Source organism: Bidens hawaiensis, unplaced genomic scaffold, assembly GCF_021521415.1.
Source record: "Bidens hawaiensis isolate Kalapana, Puna unplaced genomic scaffold, B.hawaiensis_p1.1 tig00043517_1, whole genome shotgun sequence".
Classification (NCBI taxonomy): Eukaryota; Viridiplantae; Streptophyta; class Magnoliopsida; order Asterales; family Asteraceae; genus Bidens; species Bidens hawaiensis.
Genome location: NW_027505836.1, coordinates 12406 through 33137, shown reverse-complemented (window position 1 = coordinate 33137; position 20732 = coordinate 12406). Strand labels below are relative to the sequence as shown.

At 37.8% G+C, this 20732-nt stretch overlaps 1 protein-coding gene across 1 annotated transcript; it reads right to left on the bottom strand.

Annotated features, from left to right (window-relative positions):
- Positions 1–4355: 4355 nt before the first annotated feature.
- On the bottom strand, positions 4356–9946 carry LOC143615543 (zinc finger CCCH domain-containing protein 19-like). Its single transcript, XM_077088645.1, has 10 exons — positions 9452–9946; positions 9287–9366; positions 8781–8962; positions 7907–8702; positions 7173–7297; positions 7033–7092; positions 6899–6949; positions 6683–6753; positions 6370–6521; positions 4356–6184 (listed from the first exon to the last, which is right to left on the bottom strand). The coding sequence occupies exons 1-10, from the start codon at positions 9871–9873 to the stop codon at positions 4356–4358; spliced, it is 3768 nt and encodes a 1255-aa protein (XP_076944760.1). The 5' UTR covers positions 9874–9946.
- Positions 9947–20732: the final 10786 nt, after the last annotated feature.

The window sequence follows — 20732 nt, the reverse complement described above, 5'->3', positions numbered from 1 at the left end:
CAGAAAATCAACTCGCATAAATCAATCAAATTATTGAATAAGTAATATTATAATATAAATTATCATGTCGATCATGCAAGATATGATCATGTTATCACAAAGATAAGAAATCAAAGTATTTTATCAATCCAGAAATAGAGAAAAAAAACTCAGGAACTCATTGATTATCTGTGGTACTTGTCACACTCCAACCTACGACGGAAATGACGGGGCGCAACTGATTGCATAGTAACTCACAAGACACTAACAATAATAGTGACAATAACTAATTATTTAATTTAAAATAACCAAAGTACATCACATAAATTCAAATAAACATAACCCAAAATTCAAAGCAAATAAAATCATGATAATTGTTCATTGATATCCTAAAGATATCATCTACTTGTTTCAAACTTCCTTCATCTAATATAACCGCCCGCAACATACGTAAAATATATACTTTTGCCAACACAACGACTGGTGAGCAATACACAAGTTTTTGATATATATGTAATATTAAATAACAATTCAATGCGGATGCGGTAACTACAATAATTAATTTAAATAATAAACAATAAAATATGTTCATCATGACACTAAGTCAAGCTACTAGGATGGCTGTATATGATTATATCGATGAGGATGATGTTCACCATAACAATAAATTAACACTTTGACAAATAAGCACATAACAATTAACGAGCAATTGCAAGTAAACGCATTAGTACGAATTGTGGTTGAGGACTCGTTTAAACTAAATAATATAATTTGTGGTACATATGATACCCCCAAAATAAAGCGGAAAAATATGTGTGAATTACTCACCTTATATAGTTGACAAGTGAAAGAAAATAATTAATTAGAAGAAAACCCTTTTAAGCGAGTTAACCAAACCGAACTTGAGAAAACTCTAGGGCGTGTTCGTTTCACATAATTCGTGGGAATTCAAAGAAATTGGAATTAAAATCCAATGACATAGCGTGCTCGTTTCGTTGGAATTTGAATCTTAATTCTATTTTGATGTGTACAGTTGTCAAGAATTGGAATTAGAATTGAAATTCAATTCTTTTAAATTCATTTAAATAAAGGGATTCCAAATCCTTTCAAAACATGGAAGATTTCAAGTGAATTCATTGGAATCTTTTCTCGAGTTTTTGTTTTTGTTTTTTTTTTTGAACGAGGATAACGAATAAAACATTTTAGTTTTTAACTTTTTTTGTTTTTTATTTATATTTTGAGTTAGTAATTTTTTATTTTATTTTATTTTTTGAATTTTTTAGGGGTTTTTTATCTTAATAGAAAACCCCTAAAAAATTCAAAAATAATAATAATAAAAAAATCATAATGCAATATATAAATAAAAAACAAAAAGTCTAACAAATCTAAAAAAACTAAAATATTTCCGCTGTTATCCTTGTTTAAAAAAAATTCAATTCATTTGTGGTGAAGATTGCAATTCATTTGCCAAACGAACACATCAAGAATGGAATTGGATTTCAATTCCTTCAAATTTCAATTCCTATTGGAATGTTCAGATTCCAAATCCTATGAAAATCCCAATTCTAATTCCATTTCATTTTGTGAAATTAATGAGCCCTAAAATTCAAACACACATTACAAAGTTAAAATAAAACTAAAACGGATAAAAATTAATAATAAAATCTAAGATTTAACATAAAAATAAAGAAATTGAACTTTAAGCGAGTGTTCGGTTCGTAGTCAGTCCGAATGTCGTTATGAGATTGAATTCGGGTCCAACATGTCCAAAACTTAATTACAAACACAAAGCATTGAAAAGTCAGAAGCTAATTCGGGTCAATTCATAGTGTAATCAAAAAGCCATAATTTAGTTTCCAACATAAACCCTAGATTGAGATTGACAAAATTGAACATGAAATCCCTCAAATCCATTGAAATTGATTGAGGGCTTTCATTTTAGAGCTCATAACAATTCATAAAGAAACTTACACATCAATTGATAGTAGATATGAAAGAGTTAAGATCTAGATCTATTTGACTTTGAAAGGTCAAGACTTGAAGAATACTTGTTTTAATACTTTGATTCGGGAATGAGAGAGTGTTTGATGGGTTTGATAGCAGAGAGTGAAGGTAGAGGAATACTTGTTTATATAGGAATCAAAACAAAGCTTGAAGTTATATCACTAAATCCAATTGATAGCTCAAACTTCAAATAAAACATGATAAAAACCAAATTCGGTTTATCATTCAAATTAATGGATATAAATAACGTGTTTTTGATAGATAATGATGAAGAAATGTTCCAGAGGTCTTAAATTTGAATCCTAGCTCAAACTGGATGAAGATTTGCGGATAAAATGAGTCAAAACGGGTAAACAAGTGCATAAACAAGCTGAACCAGCTGCAAAATGAACTAGTTGATGACCACTGGCTGCCCGCGTCACGTAGCCGGCCCAAGCTCCTTCGTCGCTTGACACGGTGAGGTTGAGCCTCCACATTTCTTTCTTTTACAAGACTAGCCCCTATAGTTTAGATATTGGTCCTTTTAACGCTAAAACTTGATATTTTAAATACATAAACGAGTTGTAAGAATACCAACACATGATAAATGAATAAAAGAACTTTTATTAATAATTCAAAACCCTAATTATATAGTACGGGCCGGGTAAAACGAAACAAAAAAATAACGAATGTTACAGTACTTGTCCGAAAAATGCTATGGATGTGATGGTACATTGCCACTTTGCTAGAATTATTTGGTCACTCATGGGTCTAAATACCTACTTTGGGATATTTTAATTCTATACAAGACATATTAGAGCTTCCAATCAAAGTAAACTTAAGAAAGGAAAAGAGTAAATTGATACATTAGTTACTTTTTGGTTATTATGGAAATCGAGAAATGATTTTTTTTTCAAACAATAAACATGTCTCAATCGCTATGTTGGTTAGTGATATAAAGGCAACGTCCTTCTTATAGGTAATGAGCAGAATCAAAATGACGGTCATGGGTAGGTAAATTGGTTTAGTTTCATGTAATCTTGTGTTTCTTTGTTTTCTTTTCATTGTATTTTTGTTTCCTTGTTCCGGGCTTTGGCTTGGGAGTGTTCATTTTTTGTTTTTAATTAATCCATTGGCCTTCAAAAAAAAGCATCAAGAAAATTTATATAGACATAAATGATGAGTTTGTGTAAGGTCTGGTCTAACTTGAAATTTTCTATTATTCTAGAATGAAATTTTAAATATATCCTATGTGTGAATCCCTTGTTTCTATTTTAACTTGGATTTTATTAAAAAAAAAGTTGTTACAACTACAACGACATACATGTTAACAAACTTATCTTATAATGACCCAGCAATAAGGTAGCGACCACTCTGGTCTGGGTTTGATAGTGATCACAACTCTCATCGCGCTTATTCCAATAGTGATCACTAATCACCCATTTCTCACTAATTTATAAATTGTTTCTAATACTATAACAGTTAGTTTATTTGAAGTTTGGTCGTTATTGAGTTATTCAACACCAGAAACTAAAGCACCAATAACAATTAAAACTTAATCAATGAAGGAAGAACATTCACTTTAGATTCATTAATTTAATTTTAGTGAGGAGTTTAAATATCAACACATGGACGAGCTATTAAAAATAATAACCATGTGTTGGCCATACACATGCCATGTGATATGTAAATTATGAATTTTATAGAAAAACAACAAATACTTTCTATGGTTAAATATTGTTTAGCCCATGACCTAGTTCTATATTCATGTATAACACACCAAGTTGTTAGTTTAAAATCAATTATAACAATTCGAAATTTGTTTGCAGTAAGTTTTTTTGGGTTGAAAATATCCATGCCAAAAAAATCCATGTGTAAAATAACGTCTGAGAGATAATGCTGCAAAAGTGCAAACAAATAACAAGTTCATTCCAATATATTATCAAGCTTATCAAATGTTGATTAGTATTGCTCGGTTTGTGCTTCAACGCCTCAGTTTACTGGTTAGTCTGTATTTCATGCAGCCAGCTACCCCAATCAAAAGCGAGGCGGATTGATTGGCACAACTAAAGGGGCCTCAGAAAAACGACTAATGACAGGGCACAACCAATTCACCATATCACGACGACTTCAAAATCTACATTTAGTTATATATAAATAAATTATTTAATATAAAAATAAAACAAACTTATATAACAATCAAGAGTAATTAAAAGCTGAAAACATAAAGTAAATTAGCACATGTAAATGTAAAAGGCCGCTTTAAGTTTGTCCAAAAACTGCAAAAAAGAGTTCTATAACATCAACACCAGAAGTCAGTCTAATTCAAAAATTGCTGTACAACCACTTCAACTGCCCTAAACAAAACTCTTTCTTCAAACGGGCAGGGCAGCCTACTGGTCACAACCATCTCCATGAACCGACCCGTCATCCTTATCCATCGACCCACCATCTCTATGGAACGACTCTTGCTGGCTATTATTATTAAAACTCCTCCTGCTACCATCTGAACCAAAACCTCCTCTGTTCCTCCTCGCTCCTGAGTGACTACCTCGGTTCTCGTTTCCACCCCGATTGCCGCCACGGTTCTGCGGACCCCAGTTTGGGCTGGCGGTTCCAGGTGGCGGCGGTGGTCCTTGGTTCCCAGCAGGTGGGACCCAACCCTGGTTTGGAACCGGTGCACCTTGATTCGCAGGTCCACCGACCCACCCAGTGTTCATATCAGCAGGTGGTGCTTGGTTCACATTTGGTGCAACCCAACCAGCACCAGGAGCCACTTGATTAGCGCCAGGTGGCACGGGTCCCACCCATCCCGGGTTCCCATTTCCAGCAACCACCGGTACTTGAGTTGGAGTAGCCACCCAGCTTTGATTAGGCATGGGTCCAACCCAACCCGCTTGCATAGCCCAGTTTGGATCAACTGCTTGCGAGCCTTGAACCATGGGGGCCCAATTCATTGTGTTTCCAGTATTTGGGCCAACCCAGCCCATGTTTGGATTCGCAGCCATTGCACCCCAATTAAGATTCGGTGGTAATTGTTGCTGTGGTTGTTGCATAGTGGGTTGATTGACGGAAAACGGGTACTGTTGGGCCCACTGGTCTTGGGGTACGGGCATAAAGCTACCAACTGGGTTCTGAACCATTGTTGGAACACCAGGCCATTGGTTATAGACCATCGGTTGTAGTCCAGCCATATTCATAGACGGGTTCGGTTGCATATTCTGGGGCCAACCCTGAGGGTTTTGACCGCTTACAGACTGAACCATTTGAGCCTGCATGTTACTGTCAGGTGGTGCTACCGGTTGGCCTAATTGATAAAACTGGACCGGATTCTGAACACCCGGGTCAACATTTTGTGGCGCACCCGCAGCCGCAACTGGAGCCGAGACAGTATTGGTGGAAGGATCATAAGATTGAAATGTAGAAACACCAATAGACCCGGCTAAATTACCATCATTGTTTCCACGTGCAACCAAAGGTGGATTAGGACCTATTAGTGGGCCTGGGCCCGGGACCGGGCCCGTTTGCCCTGCATTCCAACCAACATTGGCTTTGTTTGGTGTGGGAGACGGAAGATTACGGGTCAAATTTTGACCATCTTGACTTACTGCTCTCGGGCCAAGTTTAAACTTACCTTCTAATGCGTCAGTTAATAAAATCCCATCATCTTCCTTGTCAGTTTTTCGCCATATTTTCAACCCGACAGGAAAATAACCGTTTTTGCTCCACTTGCGCAACTGGACCATCGAAAACGGGCCTTGAATTTTTTCAGATGGATCTTTATAATGCCACATTTTCTCACTTTCATTTATTTTAGGAGCTGATTCTACATTCGGCTTCTCTGATATGATTGGTTGTTGCACAAACGGGTCCCGCGAATTTTCCTTATGTGCCTTGAAACTAGTAGTTGCATCTTCCGCTTTGATGGAGAAACTTTTACTTGACAAATTTTTAGAGAATTCATAAGTTTTGCTTGAAGAACTTTGTGGGGTCCTGCTCCAAGATTCTGCAAATTCAAGATTCTTGGCTGAAGAACTTCTGGGGGTCCTACTCCAAGATTCTGTGAATTCATGGTTTTTCCCAGAAGAACCACCACGAGGGGTCCCGCTCCAAGATTCTGTAACCTGACTTTTTCCTGAAGAACCTCGAGGAGTCCAAGATTCTTTGGAAGTGTAATCTCCTCTTCTGTTGAATCTGAAACTGTCTGATCTCTTATATGATTCTGCTTAAACGGGTCAAATAAAAAAAGTCGAATGAGATTTGGTTACTTCTAGGGAGTTTTCAAAAATTTGACCAAAAAGTGTTTGTGGTCATTGGTCAACCCGGCCTGGCCTGAATTCACCCACCCGTCTCTACTTCTAGACAATAAAAGATAAATTCAAAAGTCTAAACTTAAAAGAAAAGCACCTTGTTTCTTATCATCGGGGTCGGTGTCATCTTCGGACCCGTATTCTGGATCCATAGTAGGATCCTCATGTATTAATGGGACCTCTTCTAGCCTGCGGGCCCGTTCTTCAGGTGTCTTTAACACGTTTAACTTCTCTACACATTCTCTAAGCGTAATGCAAGTTAAGGATCACTAATGTTTCAGTATATTGTGATAAAAAAAAATCCATCCACATGATTATATATATTTATGTATCTGTGTGTGACCAAATTTGATACAAGGAAAAAAGTAACCAGAAAGTATACAACAGTAAAGTTTTAAAAAAAAGGATATTCCTTCTTACGCCCTAAATCACTTGCTCGATCACGAAGATGATTAAGCCGCACAATCTCTGTTTCAAACCACTGCAAAATCAACAAACTTTTTTAAACCATAGCAGAATTAGCCCATTACGAACCACTATTATTTAATTTGACCTGTTCATGGTTCATCTAAAAAGATCCAGCAAGACGGTTTCATGAACAAAAAAGTCAACTGTACAGAACTTACGTCATTGACCCGAACCGGCTGAATTTCCATGGCTTTGTCCAGAACATCTCCCTATATAACAACAGCAAGCGTTAAAAGAAATGTTTTTTTGGAATATTCTAATCAGCATGATATAATAATGGTGTAAAACATACCACAGTCAGTCTATTTATAAGCCCACACTTTATACTTTGTCGCAGACGTTTGCATTCATCCTATGATAACAAAAAAACAAAAAAAATAAATTTATTATTTAATCAAAAAGAGGGCTCAATAACAAATTAGATCCAATCACCTCCATGAAATCCTGATTTGAAATGCTATCAATGGAAATGGTCTCCTTTTTGTCAAGATTTAAGATTTCAAGCATTGTACATGTTGTCCTTTTGCTAAGTGTATACCATGATGCTTCACTAGTACCTAACACAAAAGTCAATTGAATTTATTACACCAACAATCTCCTTTAACATCATTAAAATTAGGCCTGTAAACAAACTGAATGTTCAATGAACCATTTCACGATCAGCGGAAAGTTTGTTTATGTCTGTCCGTTTAATAAACGAACAAACATGACCAGCTGTTTATATCCATTTAGTTAAAACGAATTAACACAAGTACATGTCTCATTCATTTATTTATGCTGTGAAAGTTCGTTCATTTAAATTCGTTATGTCTGTCCGTTTATGTTCATTTATGTTTCAGTTTACATTTGTTTAAGTTAGTCCGTTTACGCTCATTTATATTCATTAAAATTTTTTAGGTCCATTAAAAATTAGTCAACTTCATTTTAGGCCCAACACATTGTTGTTCACATTAACTTTTAATTGGTTTTTGCTAGTTACGTTCATTTCTTTATGTTCAGTTGTGTTCATCCGTTTACATTCTATACCGTTCGGTTATACATTCAATGAACAAACAAAAACGAGCACGTCCATTTTCTTAACGGACAGACACGAACAGGAAACCTTCATTCATTTAATTGTTAGTGTTCGATCGTTCGTTTGTTTAAAGTTAAATGACAACACATACCTGTAACTTGCACCAGTCTATATATGTCCTGCTTCTGATGAGCTCCAGAAATTCTTATTCTAACAAAAGTACCAACAATGATATCATGAAATTTTTCCATATCATCAAGCAGATCCTCCACTAACTTGCGGCGCAAGTAAATCAAATTTATGTTGTGAATATCAATAGCAGCATAATCTTCCCGGTTGGATTGCGGACCCCGTCTATCACTTTTCTTTCGCCCTTTACGTTTCTTGTCTTTATCATCAACCGGGCTAATATCAGTATCAACAACATTCCCTTGAACATCATCTATCTGAGAATCTTCTTTCACAAGAAAATGAGATTCTAGAAGCTTCAACATTTCAATATGCGCCACTCGTGGTTTACCAAAAAGGTTTTCAAGCCTCGCGTCACAAATTATTTGACTCTTATGGTTCGGATCACGAAGTTTGTTTCTTTTAATGTATTCAAACAACATGTCTTGTACTTCGGATTGAGAGATAGCAGAGGCATCACCGTTTCTCATGTGGTTCACAAATTCTAAAAGATCTTTTGATACCCACTCAGCGTTTTCAGGCTCGAGTTCCACAGAGTCATCTTCCTTGTTTGACTTGTGTTTTTTTGTGTTTCTTTTGCTTTTTCGTGTTTTTAAGTTTTCAGGAGGATTGTCTGAACCCGAAACATTGTCGTCTTTACAAAAACTCTTGGCTTGCTCAAGTTCAGTTAATGTCAAATTATGCTTTTCTTTTGTTTCTATCCAGTAATCCTTGAAAAGATGCTCCCAGCTATTCTTGTCATCAAAGTTCAAATCTCCCTATAAAATAAAGCGAACAATCTTAAGCTACTTGTTCTCATATTTGTGTTTTATAAGCTAATATTACACATCAATTACCTGTTTTCCACCTTTTTCAATTGACATCACAACTTTTATGCAAGCGCTACATAAGCCTCTCTTCTCTTTCTCTCTTACACATAGCATATCAGAGGCTTTAGCGCATGCTTTGCACAAAGAATGTGTGCAAGTATAACACATGTACTCTGCCTTTTTCTCACAGTGACTGCACAAGTGCCAACCTGAAATCCATGGTAAATATTATCAGAATGCTAGTCAATGTATATGGTTAAAAAACCACAAACAGCATATGAATATGATAGATGACTCAAAAGCTAATATGCTTTTAAAACAAAAAGGCCCAAACTTTATCTACATCTTTGCTTTAATTTCATATCATCATCCAAAACTTAGATATGCCCTGCTGAACCCTAACTGGGATGATTATAAACACATGTAAATATATGAACCAATAAGCCATTCAATACGATAAGTTATAAATTGACTGTTTAACTATAAGGTACAAACAAAACTGTACTGGTATAATAAACAGAAAACCAACTCACCACAAGTCCAACTACCCTTGGATTGGAAGAAAGCTTCATCCCGATTAACACAGGCTGCGTGATAAGCTTTAGGGCAATTCCTGCAGAAAGAAAACCAACAAATCCAGTTAATTCAAACCATGTGAACAAACTCATAACGAATCATCAATTGCCACGTTCACTCACCTCCTATCACACAGCACAAGATCTCCACCATCATAGCAAATGAAACAAACATCATCCTCAATTATCTTCCTTTGTGTAGCCGGAGACTTCGTGGTAGCTTTTCCTCTTTTCCGTTTTCCTCCACCGCCTTTTGTAGATGATTCCGTCTCAGTCTTTGCTTCTTCCTCATTCTCCATTTCTGTATCCTGTGATTTCTCGGCCTCCATTTCTGTATCCAACAATTTCTCGGTCTCCACTTCTGTATCCAATGATTTCTCGGTCTCTATTTCTGTAGCTAATGATTTCTCAGTCTCCATTACTGTATCCGATGCTTTCTCAGCCTCCATCTCTGTTTCTGTATCCAATGATTTCACGGTCTCTAATTCTATAGCTGATGATTTCTCAGTCTCCATTACTGTATCCGATGCTTTCTCAGCCTCCATCTCTGTTTCTGTATGTAATGATTTCTCATTTTCCACTTGGGTATCCAATGCTTTCTCAGCCTGTATCTCTGATTCTGTATCTAATAACGGTTTCTCATTCTCCGTTGTTGTTTCTGTATCTAACGATTTGACATTCTCCATTTCTGTATCTAATGGTTTGTCAATCTCTAATTCTGTATGTAAAGATTTCTCTTCATCATCATTTTGTAAAGCACCAATGGTCTCGCCTTCTTTGTTGGCATCAGCAGCTTCCTCTACCATTTCTTCTTCTTCGTTAACAAGTGGTTCTTGTTTAACATCAGAAGTCTCTTTATCTGCAACTAGCATCTCTTCGTCCTTAACAACCGGTTCATCTCTTTGAGCATTATCCACCCGACCATCATCAGAGCCTACTTGTGCAAAAAGAACTTGCTCTTGTGTTTTTTCTTCTTCCTTAACAACAACTGCTTCGCCTCCTTCAGCATTGTCAATATTATTATCACTTTCATTCTTAAACTGATCCCTCTCGTCTTTCGGAACCACGGCAGCGTCTCCACTAGTATCCTGACCACCACCACACTCCACCGCCTGCTCTCTCACTTCATCATCCTCCTCATCTTTCTGAACCACCGAATCCTCACCCAAGCCCGTACACTCTCCGTTAGCATCCTCCTCCTCACCACCGCCACACTCCACCGCTGCCACGTCAACCCCCTTGCTGATGTCATCATTCAAACCCTCCGCCACAACGCCACCGGTCAATGCCAAGACTTGTTGTGGCTTTTGGGTAGTGGTGGTGTTTTCCGTGAAGATTTGATTTGATTCGGTTGAGATGGCTTCTTGTTCTTCTTCAACCTCCATCACGTAAAACCCTAACCCTAATTTTCTATATACAACAAAACAATATCTTGTGCTGGCTTGGTTTCTCACAGGCGGGCAGGCTATTGTGATTTACAAACTTCCTAGGTTTTACCCCGTATAATATATATATATACACACTAAGCGCAAAGGAAGCCGGTGTTCGTGCGTTTGTAACCTCGCAACGGTACGGCCGGTGTTTAAGGTTCGTTTGAAACCTTGAAAATGTTTAAACCAATCAACACTTTTGATTAACCGGTTTTGAATGTTCAAAACAATAGCAAACGGTTTGGTTTACGGTTTATATCGAAAATCGGCCATACAAAACTAGACAGAACTGCAAACTTACTATTGAAACTCAATGCGTGAAGCCAAACCGTTAGTAACGATTCAATTTAAATTTTCAAAGGTTCAATTTTGGTTTTCAATGATAAAATATCAAATAACGGTTTGACTCACAGTTTAACTTAGAAACTATTAAAATCGAATTGTGAACGTCCATACATAACGTGTTAATTTTTTTTAATTGAAAAAAACTATAGCAATACTATACCCAAATTAAAGACAATAAAATGCTCATTTTATGGTACAGTTTTTAAAAAAATATATATTAACGTATGAAAAGGTTACGGCCGTTGGAAAATCATTGGTGGGAAGATGTTTTACAATTAATATCAAAAGGAATAAATGGGAAAAGATGAAGGTTTAAAGTTGTAAGTATTTCTTAAATTTATAAAAGTTGAGGGGACAATGTTATAACTATTTCTATACATATAATAACTAGTTTTAGAGCCCGTGTAACACACGAGATAATCCAAATAATAAAGTTATAAATAAAACAAATAAGTACATACTGTATATGAAAAAATGATTACATCTGTGCTTATATCTATTCAATGTGTACGTAAAATGATTTTATTTATATCATAAATTGATTTTTTTCAAAAAAAATAAATAAACTTAATAAAAAATAATAATAATAATAACGGGTTTTGGTCAAAAATTGACAATAGTGATTTTACAACCAAATTAGTAAAATGGGACTTGGTGCTAATAAAAATGGCTTGAACACAAAGATTTGTTGCGAGGAAAAAACTCGTTATCCTTGGGATAATAAGCAAAAAACCCCGGGTGGTGAAAACTATCACCACCAGTTTATTAATAATAAAGGTGATTACAAGTGCAGAGCTCAAACTTGATCGTGATTACAAAAAATGCGAGTACTAGTAAGTTCTCGAGTGCTAGAGTGTGTGTATGATCATTGTTTAGAGCTCTATTTATAATAAACAAAGTCTAACAACTATTGCCTATAATTTAGGAAACTAAGGAATCAGTCCAATTAGCTGTTAGCCCTTCAATCAGCACGTTTCCTTATCGGCCACGCTCTAATAACAGCAAGTGCGAGTCTTTGGGAGATCATGGCAACGGTATTTAACCTGATAAATAAAGAAAGTAGCTGACAATGTGTTAGTTAAATAATGTAATTAGGATACCTGTCACCTCTGGAGGATACCGTATCCTAGATTAGCCTGAATACTGTTTGCTAAGGATACTGAAAATCCGTGCCCTAACAATTGTCTCCAAATTTTAACGGCTGTAGATATGCATTATAGCTGTAAAATTTTTGAATTTTGAATTTCAAATCTTTGCATATGTGGTAGATTGTTGATACACGTGTCACCCATCCGTTCTTTGGGTAAACCCTAAGTCGGCCTTATAATTACTTGGATAAATATCATTTCCATCAATCCTCTCTTCTATCCAGGTAAATTTTCTCTTTTCTTTCTTCTTAAATCATGAGTCCGAAACTTCGTCCTTCCGGTATTGAGGATTTTGTGTCTTAGAATCTTCTCGCAAGTCCTGTGAATGAGATATGTATCTTTGGCAACGCCGATATCACGAACCTTCGATCTCGGGGTTGTTTTCCTGCTGGAACTGTTTTCCGACCTTTTGATGTCGCTTTATCTTCTGATTTTGTTTCTAAAACCTGGATTTGCTTCCCGTTTAAAATCGGTTTTTCTTATCCATTTCCTACCTTTACCACCGAGTTCTTTTCCAAAACGGGTCTTAGTTATGCCCAAACCATGCCCCTGGTTTGGAGGACCTTGTTCGTTTTAGAGAGGTTAATTACTGACCATGCCCTAGATCTTACCCTTTCGGAGCTTGCTTCGGTGTATGACCTTCGCAGCCATGGGTCTTCAAGATATCTCCTTAAAATTAAATCCGGTCGATCTCCTTTGGTTTTGAAAAACACCCAGAATAATGATTAGTGGAAGAGACAATTTTTCTTTGTTAGGAGAGATTCTCTTCCACAGCCCGAAACCCTTCCGTATCCCTGGGTTTCCAAAAGTAGGATACTGTATCTTGAAAATATGTGCTGACATCTTTGTAACTGATATATATTCTTTGGTTTTTTGCAGCTTTGAAGCTCTTTGAGATCGCTCCTCCCACCGGAGAAACCGAGGATAAGCTTACCTCCTTCTTCCTTACTGACGAGGAAGAGAGAACGTTTTATCTTCAGTCAAGCTTTCAAGAACCATTTCCGTCCTCGAGTTCCGTTATGTTAGGTAAGAAACATTCGAGATGTTAGTATGATTGTTAAGGATCAGAGATACTAACCTGTGTATTTGTAGGCAAGTCTGCTTCTGCTTTTACTCTTGTAGATATTGACAGCATGGTATCCACCCGAAGCACCATCAAGAAGGAACATGTCCCCAGTTCTATCCCTCGACCAGAAGGCAGCCGCGTAAAGGGCTCTAAAAAGCGGAAGAATCAAGAGACCAGTGAATCCATTCCCGTGCATGACATTGATTTCCATGATGCCGTGAATAAGACTCAGCAGGTATTTTTTCAGTTTCTCACGGTCTCCTATATTTTGAAGATAATTTATATTGATGATTCTTTATCCTTGTAGGGCCTCGAGTATCTTTCCTCCCGGTTCGCTGCCATGAGCCTCGAACTCCGTGAAGCCCACATTCGTATCTCTGAACTAATGAAGATAGGAGTCACAAAGACCAGTCTTCTTGATAAGAAGACTAAAGAGCTGGACGACGTGAAATTGAAGCTGGCAATGGCTAAGAAGGAACTGGTCCATCAGGAAGCTAAATGCTTGGTGAAGGTTTATGAGGCTATGGAGGGGGTGAAGAAATCTGCTGCTGTTTCCGTATTTCAATCTCGGCTCAGGATGGCTAAAGAAGGAGGCTGGTCTGGATACTCCCTTTTGGGATGTAGCTGGTTGGGAGAGGGTCTTGGCTGATCTGAATGGGGAAACAGTGGAGGAGGCTGGTCTGAGTGGAGCGGAGAAGGTTGCGGAGGAGGCAGTGGATGTGGCGATCAAGGGAGTGGTGAAGGCGGTTGATGATTAAGTGCAATTGGGCAGTGATGGCGGTAAAGAAAAAGCTTGAGCCCAATTTTTATGTGTTTGTGTTTGGTGTTGGGTTGTAATGGTCGTTAAACAATTTACTTTTATGTTTTGAACAATATTATGCTTAGGATATTAGGATACATGGGTAGAGGGATCTTGACTTTTCAAGACGAAGCCCATGTTATCTTGACTTTTGGACATCTGGAAATATTCGGGTGGAGGGATCTTGGCTTTTCAAGACGAAACCCGGGTGTTGCCTTTTTAATTTCCTGCACTTATGATTAGTAATGATATGATCTTTTGGCTTTAAGCATCGTGTACAGTAACTTATAAGTTTTAGTTGGAATATTACATGTCTTTAATTTTCTGAAATAAGTTATGTCGAGGATAATGTATCTTGAATATTTATAGTTTTAGAAAATATATCTCTAAGACATTTTGTCAAGATATCTTGAGGATCATATATCCTGAATATGAAATACTTTTATGTCTTCAGCAAACATAATCAAAAGACTTATTAGGATTTGAAAATATCTTAAAGATAATAAATCATTATGCCTTGTGTGAGTTATCACAATCAAACCAAATGATCATACTTTGAAATATAAATCGAGTAATAAAACTAAATGTAAAGAGCACCTTCATGTAGATCATCTAGTTAGCTTACATATGATGTCCCCAAATTTAGCGATTGTCCGATCTTCGATCTGTCAAAACAAAGTTAGATAATCCTGGCGATAAAACCCATTTACTGGCAATAAAGCCTTTGAACTGGCGACTAGGCCTTTACTTAAGAGACATGAAAATGTCTAAACTTGAGATAATACTGGGGAAAGTCCCAAACGTACGGGCATGTAAATGCCAAAACTTGAGATAACATGAAAATGTTATAAACCTTATATAACATGAAAATGTTATAAACCATATGTGTGACACGTCTACCACTTATCTTAAGGATTCGGTATATAGCCAACAACAAACGGATTATCAGCTGGTCTGGTCCGCCTGCCTCGAACTATATCCGAATCATTATGCGCTCCAGGCGATTGTTAGAAAGGTGGAGACCTTTAAACCTTGAAAGATATCCAAGATATCTTATTCGTGCGCTCCTGGCGTTCGTTAGAAAGGTGACGACCTTTAAACCTTGAGAGATATCCAAGATATCTTATTCTTGAGCTCCTGCGTTCGTTAGAAAGGTAAAGACCTTTAAACCTTAGGAGATATCCAGGATATCTTATTCGTGTGTGAGATGATTAGCCTTTGATTGCTGTGAAGATATCGTATCCTTAAGATACCTACAAAACTCTAAACTCTTGATGAGGGGTGGGTGTTAGCCTGGCTAACACCCCTCCTATGCTTAAGTCAGTAATCTTGATAATGGGATAATAAAGTTTAAATAAATAAGAATTTAAATATAGGTTAAATACCTTTATCCTGAAATGTTGAGGATACGAGCATACCAGTCGAGGATACTAACAAAAATATGCCTTAAGATGGATCGCATTCCAAGCCCTTGGTATAGGAATACCTTCCATAGTGATTAACTTGTAGGCCCCTTTTCCTGCTTCTGAATCAATCAAGTAGGGACCTTCCCACTTTGGAGCTAGCTTCCCATCTGCTGGGTTAGTGGTATCTGAAATGCCTTTCTTAACACCATATCTCCTACCTGGAATCTTCGAATCCGAATATTCTTGTTGTAGGACTTGGCTATCCTTTGTTGGTATGCTGCCATTCTGATCTTGGCGAGATCTCTGAGCTCATCAATGGTATCTAGGTCTTCAGTAAGGCTTTGGTTGTTGGAATCAGTATCTTGAATGCTGGTTCTTGCTGTGGGGATCACCATCTCTGTTGGGATAACAGCTTCGGCCCCAAACACCAAGGAGAAAGGTGTTTGTCCCGTTGCATTTTTTGACGTCGTTCTATCAGCCCAAAGAACAAATGGTAGTTCTTCACCCCATTTTCCCTTCTTGGATCCTAACTTCTTCTTCAAATTGTTGATGATGATCTTGTTACTTGACTCTGCTTGACCGTTGGCTTGAGGATGTACTGAAGTTGAAGTCACCATCTTGAGTTCACAAAAGTTAGTTGTTCTGCTACCGATGAACTACGATCCATTGTCGCAAACAATCTCTGCCGAAATACCAAATCTAGTGAGGATATTGCATTTGATGAATGAGATCACATCCTTCTCTTTAACTTGGACAAATGCCTCGGCTTCAATCCACTTGGAGAAGTAATCACTCATGGCTAGCATAAAGACTTTTCCACCAGGAGTCTTGGGCAGTTTTCCCACAATATCCATTCCCCATTTCATAAATGGCCACGGGGATATGATAGGATATAATGGCTCAGCTGGTTGATGCAGGATGTTGCTATGTCTTTGGCAAGCATCACACTTCTTGGAGAAATTCATTGCGTCTTTCTTCATCGTTGGCCAGAAGTATCCTGTCCTCAGTATCTTGGATACCAAGGCTCTGCCTCCAGTGTGGTTTCCACAATCACCTTCATGTATATCCTTGAGAACTTCTTATGCTTCTTGATATTCCAAGCATCTCAAGTATGGACCCGCAAGTGATTTTCTATATAAAATATTATTTAGGATAGTATATACTGGGTTACCTTCATTCGGAAAGCTCTTGGATTTTCTCCTTCTGGCATCTCGTTATCCTGAAGATACCGCATTATGGGATGGGTCCAGGATATTGGATTATCTTCAGGATTCGAAGTCCCCAGGACTTCTTGGTTCTCCTTTGTTGCTGGAGTCAAGATATGCACGATAGGTATCTTGACATCATCTAGTATTTTGAGAGCTGATGCCAAATTTTCTAAGGCATCTGCTTCAGTGTTCTCTTCTCTTGGTACCTGTACTATATCAAATGTTTCGAAACACATAGCTAATTTCTTAACTATTTCTAAATATTTTACTAAGTTTTCTGCATTCACTACATAAGAGCCATTATAATGGTTAGCTAACAACAAAGAATCAACATAAACTTGAAGATACCTGACCTTCATATCCTTAGCTAACTGCAAACCAGCTATTAAGGCTTCATATTCAGCCTCATTATTAGTAGTCTGAAATTCACAAGATATGGTATTATGTCCCCCTGTGGCGATTTTAGCATGATACCTAGACCTGTTCCTCTTATGTTGGAGGCACCATCGGTATGCAAAGTCCATCTCTCCTTGATCTCCAGTTGTTGAACTTCCTTTCTACTTGCTCAAGTATATCCTGGCTAAAATCAGCCACAAAGTCGGTAAGTGCTTGAGATTTTATGGCTGTCCTTGGTTCATACAAGATATCGTATGCACTGAGCTTCACAGCCCACTTTGCCATCCTACTTGACATTTCTGGTTTTCTTAAAACAGCTTTAATAGGATAGTTAGTTTTTACATGAATAACATGAGTTTCAAAATAACGTCTTAATTTAGTAGAAGCCATTATAAGTGCTAAAATCAACTTTTCAAGATAAGAATACCCAGATTCAGCATCTAGTAGACTTTTACTTACATAATATATTGGATGCTGTTGACCTTCGTGATTTTTGACTAATACAACACTTATTGCACTTCCAGAAACAGCTAAGTACAAGGATAATGGTTCACCATCAACCGGCTTCATCAGGAGTGGTGCAGAGGATAAGTATTCCTTCAAGGATACCAATGCCCTTTCTTACTTTTCTCCCCATTCAAACTTTTGATTCTTCTTCAGGATATCATAGAAATGTTTACACTTCTCTGAAGATCTTGAAATGAACCTGTTGAGTGCAGCTATTCTTCCGGTCAACCTTTGGACATCTTTGACATTTCTTGGTGACTTGATGTCCAGGATGGCTTTGATCTGCTAAGGGCTTGCTTCTATTCCTCTCTTGGTAACCATATATCCAAGGAACTTTCCTGCTTTGACACCAAAATGACACTTGGTTGGGTTCAGCTTCATGTTATACTCATCCAGAATGTCAAATTCTCTTGCCAAGTCTTTGAGATGATCCTCAGCCTTTCTTGACTTTACCACCATGTCGTCTATATAGACTTCCATCGTGTCTCCCAGCTGGTCTTTGAACATCATGTTGACTAGCCTCTGGTATGTTGCACCTGCATTTTTTAGTCCAAAAGGCATTGCAGTATAACAGTATATACCTGTGGGAGTCATGAAGGTTGTATCTTCCTGATCTAAAGGCTCCACTTGAATTTGTTGAAATCCTAAGGATGCATCCATGAAGGTTAGCAGCTCGTGGCCAGCAGTTGCATCCACCATTGAGTCAATGTGTGTGAGTGGGAATGGATCTTTTGGACAGGCCTTATTCAGGTCTGTTAAGTCCACACATACTCTCCATTTTCCGTTCTTCTTCTGGACTACAACTAGATTGGCCAACCATCTAGGATATTGGATCTCTCTTATCATCTTGGTTTTAAGCAGCTTCTACACCTCTTCTTGTATGATATCGTTTCTTTCAGGAGCAAACTTCCTTCGCTTTTGATGTACTGGCCTGAAAGATTTATGTATACCAAGTTTATGAGTGATTATAGATTTAGAGATACCTGTCATATCTTCATGTTTCCAGGCGAAGGTAGAAGCTCTTTTCTTTAAAAAGGATATCAATTCCATCTCAATATCCTCAGGAATACTTGATCCTAACAATACTTTGATTTCAGTATCCTGAGGATCCAAAGATACTTCCTTTACATTCTGCTCTCTTGCTTGCAGGACCTTCCCTAGTTGTTTCTGTAATTGCTATGCTTGAGTAGGCTTTGTAGTCCACTTCATTGATGAAGCATAATATTCCTTGGCATTTTGCTGATCGCTCTCAATCTTGATGACCTCCCAAGGACTTGGTAGTTTCACACATTGATGATAAGTTGAGGGTACTGCCTTTATGCTGTGGATCCAGGGCCTGCCTAATATCACATTACAACAAGATAATGAGTCAATGACACAAATTTTTGTAGAGAGTTAGTTCCTTCAATATATAATGGAAGTTTGATTTCTCCCAAAGTGTTCTTGGTCTTGCCACTAAATCCTGCTAGAACTGAGGATTTTGGGATAATCTCCGTTTCCAGAATATCCATTTTTTTAAGGCATCCATTTGGATAATGTTCATAGAGCTTCCTCCATCAACGAGTATCCTGCGCACAAAACAGTTAGCTATACATAAAGTGATTACCAAACCATCATGGTTGGGATCCACAAGATCACATCGGTCCTCCTTGTCGAAGGATATGATCCTTTGAGTTTTCAAAGTGGAAGTGCGGAGAGGTCTTTCTCCGTTGTCCATTTTTGTTTCTCTAGAACACTTCTTAACTGCTGAATACGAGGTTCCACAAATGTCAGATCCTCCTGAGATGAAAGATACAACCTTAGCCCCGGGTGGAGGAGAAGGTGCTCTTTCAGGTATCTTGATAGTATCCTAACTCTTGTTCTTGTTTCTTCCAAATAGTTCCTTCAGGTATCCTTTGCTGAGAAGATATCCTATTTCTTTCCGAAGTGCTATACAATCTTCAGTGCGATGGCCAAAGTCTTCATGGAATGCACACCATTTGGACTTGTCTTTGATGGATCCGGGCTTCTCATTTTTCTCAGGCCATCTGGCCTTGTCACCTAGATCCTGCATTGCACAAATCACACCACTAATATCAATATTAAAACAATATTAAGAGATTTTAAGATACTCTTCATCATCCTTATCTTCTTCCACAGCGTTTATCCTGGGATTATCCTGCTTAGAATAAGGCTTGGGCCTAGTGTACTTCTGTGGAGTGTCTGACTTCCTGTTGGTGGACTCGTACTTCGGGATAGCCGAGATTCCATGAGCTTTCTTATCGTCCTCTAGCCGAATATATCTTAATGCCCGGTTTCTGACTTCATCAAGATTCCTGCATGGAGTCATGACAAGGTCAGCATAGAAAGGAGAATCCTTTCTTAGTCCCATCTTGAAGGCTTCGACAGCAGCTGCCATGTCAAGGTTGGGGATCTCCAAAGCTCCCTACTAAATCTGGTGATTTAATCCCTTAAGGATTCATTATTACGCTGAACAATTCTATATAAGTCACATGTCACTTTCTCAAAAGATCTACTACAAGAAAATTGATTATTGAACAAATTAATCAAATGAGAAAATGAGGTAATAGTGTTGGAAGGAATACTCAATAACCATTTGAGGGCTGGCCCCGTTAATGTTGAGCCGAATCCCTTGCATAGGCAAGCTTCTTTGATGTCAATGGGGATGGGGTTGATCTCCATCCTTTCTCTGTACTGAGCTACGTGTTCCTCAGGATCCGTAGTGCCGTCGTAGAGCTTCATGCTGGGAGCTTGGAACTTCTTGGGGATTTCTACATCGCATATAGGCCAAGTAAACCTAGATAACTTGTGGCTACCAGCGGGTACTTCGGCTATGGGACGTATTATCCCTGGGATACTAGAAATCATATCTTTCATTTTTTGCAGTTCCCTGGCTATCTCGGGGGTTATCCCCTTATCCTGCACATGTCCACGATTAGTGTATAAATTAGCATTAAATAAACTGTTACCGAGGTCATGGTTAGGTCTCTGGTATCGTGAGCCTTGTCGGCTAGTTCCTCCATTGAGGGTATCCTCAGGATAAGGTGACGCCTGCATTGGGATGTCATCTCCAACATGTACTTTAGAGGATACCATGAG